Raw genomic sequence first — 6000 nt, 5'->3', positions numbered from 1 at the left:
TAAGAAGACAGGGATTGGACTCAGATATCATTGGCATAAATGCCACTGTAACAAGTCACAGACTAGGTAGAGGCTAGGTTCTCTGAAGGACCAGAGATATGTCAGACTTCAGGGAGCTTCTGGTCAACCAAGGATCTTCAAGCAGAAGTGGAAATAGATACTTTCTGCTATGAGGCTAACTAGCAGTCCCTCTTGGCTTTATGAGATGAGAGTCTTAGGCTCCTTTCACTTCATTCAGAACACCTTTCTGGATCCAAATTTGATAGGGTAGAATTTGGACTGCAAATACAAAGAATACAATGGACATAAGTCATGAGATTCAAGCCAGGTGATTTATTTCATAGTTTAAAATCCTCAGCAGTGACAGAGCAGTGGGAGAGAAATTGTGTTTTCTTCCTTCTTGGTTCAGGCCAGTTTCTGATCATGTATATGTTACTCTCCTCTCTCCAAGCATTAACATTCAAGGTTGTTAGAGACTGGTGCTGCAGGAGAAAACAAAACAAAATGCCAGTGTTGCTCATTGTTCTTTATTGTAGCTAACACATTCCTAACTCAAGTAATTTTAAAACTATGGGTGATTAAAAGCAAAAAAATTAAGAAAATAAAAATTCCAGAAAAATATTACCTGTTATCTCAACTAAAGATACTCTTAGTTTTATAACAGAAGTGACTTGTTAAAGTACACTGATTTTTTTAAATCTGCATTTGGTAACTATTAGGTCAATAAACTGCTTTGGAAACTCCATTCTAAAAATATGCAATGGTTTTATTTTAAAATTAAAAGGTCATAATTCTAAGTACCTTTTTGTTAGATAACACCAATATGCACATGTGCACACACATGCATGCATGCACATTGATGAGTATATCTATGTAATGAAATTTTTTAATAATCATCATCCCTGGTGTTGGGACAAATAATGATTACTATTTTATTATTTTACTGACATATTTTTAATCAATGTTTATTATGTGTTAGTACTGTAATAATAATAAGAATGATTCACACACTCACATACACACATTATTTATTGAATAAGAGAAGAAAGTGATGGCAGATTCAAGCATTCCAATTTCTCTGGCTAGAAAAGAATTTTAACACCATTAAAAGTTAAAATCATTCTTTGGAACTTTAAAAAATGAAACCAGTTAAATATAAAATGAATTCAAAATGTTTATTGCAAACATAAGTATAAAATTAAAAATGACAATATTTTAAAACCAAAATAAATAATATTTAAAAGCAGAAATTTATTAACAGTAGGCTAAATCTAAAATCTCAATTACGTAACAGAAAGATGAGTGAAGGGAGAGATTTATTAAAGGTAAAATATACTAAGCTTCCCTCATACTAAAAGGAGTCTCAAAATGCCTCTAATTCCATATGTTCATATTTTGTATTTTCTGCTTCTATTTCCATGTTCTTTATATAAATATCTCATCACTAAGTGACATAGTGGAAAATTGCAAAGAAAATTCAATAAAGTAGTAAAATAAAAGAAGTAGAATTTAAGATATGCTAGGGCTCAGAAAGTATACCACTTGCATATCCAAACTAGCTAAAAAGTAAATAAATTATCAACGTTACAATTGGCTACGATGGACTGATAATTTAATAATAGATATTTTAAAACAATGGAAGTCTTCATATTACACTATATTTATTCTTTGATATCTTCTGGGTATTCATCTCAGTCTATAACTGGACAATTGCTTACAGATATATATTCATGCATACCTAAAAACTGGAAGTAGCATAAATATTCATAATAGACTTTTAAAATAAATGATTTTTTATTTGAATTTGAATAGTATATGCCACAAAATGATATGACTGCATTTTAAGATATAAAATTTTGTCCATAATATTTTCAAAGTAAAAAAATATTTTTAATACTTTGCTTAGAAAAATACTTGAGAAGATGTACATATAAATTGTTGGTGGAAATCTTCATTTATTGCAATTATGAAAATATTTCTCTTAATTCAAGTATCTACCAAAATTTCTCAGATATTTTAATCAGAAAATATACTTTAAAAAACAAGCAGGCTGGGCATGGTGGCTTATGTTTGTCATGCCAACATTTTGTGAGGCCAAGGCAGGGATCACCTGAGCTTGAGACCAGCCTGGGCAACATAGGGATATCCTCACATCTACAAAAAATAATTCGCCAGGAGTGATGGTGTGTGTGCCTGTAGTCTCAGCTACTTGGAAGGCTGAGATGGGAGGATCAGTTAAGCCCAGGAGATTGAGGCTGCAGTGAACTAAGTGAACTGTGATCATGCTACTGCACTCCAGCTTGAGTGACAAAGTGAAACCCCTGTCTTAAAAACTCAATGAATCAACAAACAAATAAACAGGTTGATATTTTAATTCATGTTATTTAATACTAAGGTTTACCTGGATACCACATATACTTCTTCCATATGAATTTCAGAATCTTTTTCCTGATTCTCCTTGCCCGTATCTCCAAAAAAGTTTTGACTGAGTTTAGGTTAAATAAACAGAGACCCACATATACATATATTATTGATAATGGGAAAGAAGGCAATAAGATATCAAGTCGGGTTGTTTTCAGTGTTTTGATCAACCAGTTCTGCCATGAACATTCTCGTGCATGTCTCTTGACCCACACATGTGCACATTACTAATGGTACACATCAATGAGTGGAATCTGCTAGTTGTAAAATACGCATTAGCCAAGTCTTAATAGATTTTACCAGTTTTCCAAATTGATTTTACAAATTTACATTCCCTTAAAGGGCATATCAAAGTTTCGGTTGCTCCATATTCTCACTAACTGACATTGTAAATTGTTATAATGATAGGCACCCAGCATGTGTTTAGTAGTATCATACTGTGTTTTAAATTTGCATTTCACATCTGATCATTGAGCTTCAGTACTCCTGACAGCCAGAGCTCTTACTGAACTGACACCCCCACTCCACTACATACCCACATACCTGGCCACCAGCAGCAGCTCAGCTGTGGTTTTCCTGTGCTGTAGATGGTTTCTTTCTGCATACCACACAACTGATGACCAGATCTGACTCAAGAAAATGAACAAACTTCCCTGCCTCAGTAGGTGGCAGCTACATCTTTTCCACTGAGGCATGGGAAGGATACCCTCTTCTAAGTTAGTCCTTCCTTATGTACTCCCCGTTAGGGTTTCGTAAGAGGATTTTCCCCAATATCTTACAGTTATTCTTCTACCATACTCAAATTACTTTTTATACCCACATCCCCTATTTAAATCACTGTGTGATATCTATTCTCTGACTGCTATAATAGATTACATAAGTATTCAGATTTAGAAGATGCTAAACTCTTGAACAGTAGTCAAAAATATGCTGTACTAGAAAACCCTCATAGCAGCACCACGTGAGAGTTTTAGTAGCTTGATATCCTTGCCAACCCTTGAGGTTGTCAAATCTTTTATTATTATTATTATTATTATTATTATTATACTTTAAGTTCTGGGGTACATGTGCAGATAGTGCAGGATTGTATATATATATATGACATGGTGGTTTGCTGCATTCATCCCCCCGTCACCTACATTAGGTATTTCTCCTAATGTTTATCCCTTCCCAATGCCCCCACTCCCTACTGTCCCTCCCCAGCTTTCCCACCCCCTAACAGGCCCCAATGTGTGATGCTCCCCTTCTTGTGTCCATATGTTCTCATTGTTCAACAACTACTTATAAGTGAAAACATGTGGTGTTTGGTTTTTCTGTTCTCGTGTCTGTTTGCTGAGAATGATGGTTTCAAGCTTCATCCATATCCCTGCAAAGGACATGAACTCATCCTTTTTATGGCTGCATAGTATTCCATGGTGTATATGTGCTGCATTTTTTTTCTTTTTCTTTTTTTTTTTTTTTTTTGAGACGGAGTTTTGCTCTTGTTACCCAGGCTGGAGTGCAATGGCGCAATCTCGGCTCACGGCAACATCTGCCTCCTGGGTTCAGGCAATTCTCCTGCCTCAACCTCCTGAGTAGCTGGGATTACAGGCATGCGCCACCATGCCCAGCTAATTTTTTGTATTTTTAGTAGAGACGGGGTTTCACCATGTTGACCAGGATGGTCTCGATCTGTTGACCTCGTAATCCTGCCTCGGCCTCCCAAAGTGCTGGGATTACATATGTGCTGCATTTTCTTTATCCAGTCTATCATTGATGGGCAATGGATTGGCTCCAAGTCTTTGCAATTGTAAACAGTGCCACAATGAACATACATGTGCATGTGTCTTTATAATAGAACAATTTATAATTTTTTGGTAGTGGGATTGCTGGGTCAAATGATATTTCTAGTTCTAGATCTTTGAGGAATCACCGCCCTGTTATTTTCTTTGATTTTTTCTCTCTATTCCACTTTGGGAAGATAGAAAGATGTGTTTTTGAAAAAATGTGTTGTATTTTAGCTATTTAAACTTATTAACTTTGACTTTTTCTAATGTCCAGAAAAATAAATATGATATCATTTTAGTACCTGATAGTAATGTGTATCATTCTCTTTTTGTTTTGAACTATTAGCTAATGTTAATCAATATTAATCTTTTCAAAGAATTAGCCTTTGTCTTTGCTCGTGTTTTTTTTCTCTTTATTTTCCTTCACATTATTTCTGCTCTTTATTATTTCCTTCTATCCACAATTTTTGAGTGTAAATAACTATTTTTTCCATCTTTTTTGTAGCAATTATAATTAAAATATTTCGATTATTTTCTCTTCTGTAATATGTATCACAAAAGGATCAAAGATAATCTTGCCGAGAAAGCAGAGATATGCTTAATTTTTGTAGAACCTAAAACAGCCTTGACAATAGAATTAGGATGGTGATGGCCCATACTTAACAGTGCTTCACTTAAAAGTAGGAATTCCTTCACTGCAGATATTTATCTCAATATTTGCTAAATGAATCATCACAGGGTTTAGCTTTGTACTTCAAGGATGAAAAGAGAGAACATGAGAAATCATATTAGATGCTACTTGAAATACTCTCTCATTTTATACTCTATCCAGCATTTGGTAAGAAAAGTCTCTATATACTGATAGTAAATGAGGATTATCTAATTTCATAATGTCATATTTGATTCTTCCATAATTTGATCCATAAATTTGCTGTCCCAGATGAATTGAGACTGGGAAATGAATAATAATTCCAAGGTTCAAACTTACTTTCAGTAATTTTTTTTGAGATAATAGCAGTACTGTAAGCATCTATGACATCATTTAGAGCAGGGGTCCTCAACTCCACAGCCATGGACTGTTAGCAACCAAGCCACAAAGCATGAGGTGAGCACAAGCCAGCAAGCATTACTGCCTGAGCTCTGCCTCCTGTCAGGTCAGGTCAGCAAGAGCATTAGATTCTCAAGGCAGCAAGAACTATTGTGTGTGTGTCTGTGAGTGTGTGTGTGTGTGTGTGTGTGTGTGTGTGTGTGTACTGCATGTGTGAGAGATTTAGTTGCATGCTCCTTATGAGAATCTAACTAATGCTTGATGATGTGAGCTGGAACAGTTTCATCCTGAAACTAACCCCTTAAACCCTGCCCTGTGGAAAAAACTTCTTCCACTAAACCAGTCACTGATGCCAAAAAGTTTGGTACCACTGATTAGAGCATCACTTATCTTTTTATATGCCAGTAAGATATCACTAAAACACAAATGCTCCTACTTGATGCTAAAGAAAGAAAAAAGCAAACCCATGATGTACATGCTCATAGATGTAGTTGCTAGTGTGAGTGCACAAAATCTCTCCTTTAGTATAAGTCAAGAAGGAGAGGCTCAGATAGCATAAAACCAAGTTTTATTATTTATTATTATAAAATAACCTATAGTGAGAATTAAACAAATACATAAAAAATGTTTGGTTTCAAACTAACCATTTTGAAGTGCTCCTAAGCAATGATCAAAACATACAATGCGAAATGATTCTACACTCACCTTTCACTGAGGGATGACTTGCTGTTACTGCTGCTTTCTTCTGACACAGAGCTACAAAAT

General features: G+C 35.0%; 1 protein-coding gene across 4 annotated transcripts in view; it reads right to left on the bottom strand.

Moving 5' to 3' along the window:
• Nucleotides 1-313: 313 nt before the first annotated feature.
• The window catches only part of LOC100398050 (disintegrin and metalloproteinase domain-containing protein 5), a 128564-nt gene continuing 122877 nt past the window's right edge, over nucleotides 314-6000 (bottom strand). For all 4 annotated transcript variants that reach the window (XM_078347533.1, XM_078347532.1, XM_035270343.3 and 1 more), the window contains 2 exons: nucleotides 5941-5991; nucleotides 314-482 (listed from right to left, as the gene is read on the bottom strand). In XM_078347533.1, the coding sequence (XP_078203659.1) occupies nucleotides 470-482; nucleotides 5941-5991 (64 nt within the window). In that variant the 3' untranslated portion in view covers nucleotides 314-469. The remainder of the gene's footprint in view (nucleotides 483-5940; nucleotides 5992-6000) is intronic.

Source organism: Callithrix jacchus, chromosome 13, assembly GCF_049354715.1.
Source record: "Callithrix jacchus isolate 240 chromosome 13, calJac240_pri, whole genome shotgun sequence".
Classification (NCBI taxonomy): domain Eukaryota; kingdom Metazoa; phylum Chordata; class Mammalia; order Primates; family Cebidae; genus Callithrix; species Callithrix jacchus.
The sequence above is the reverse complement of the archived record's forward strand: the minus strand, read 5'-3'. Positions and strand labels throughout refer to the sequence as shown.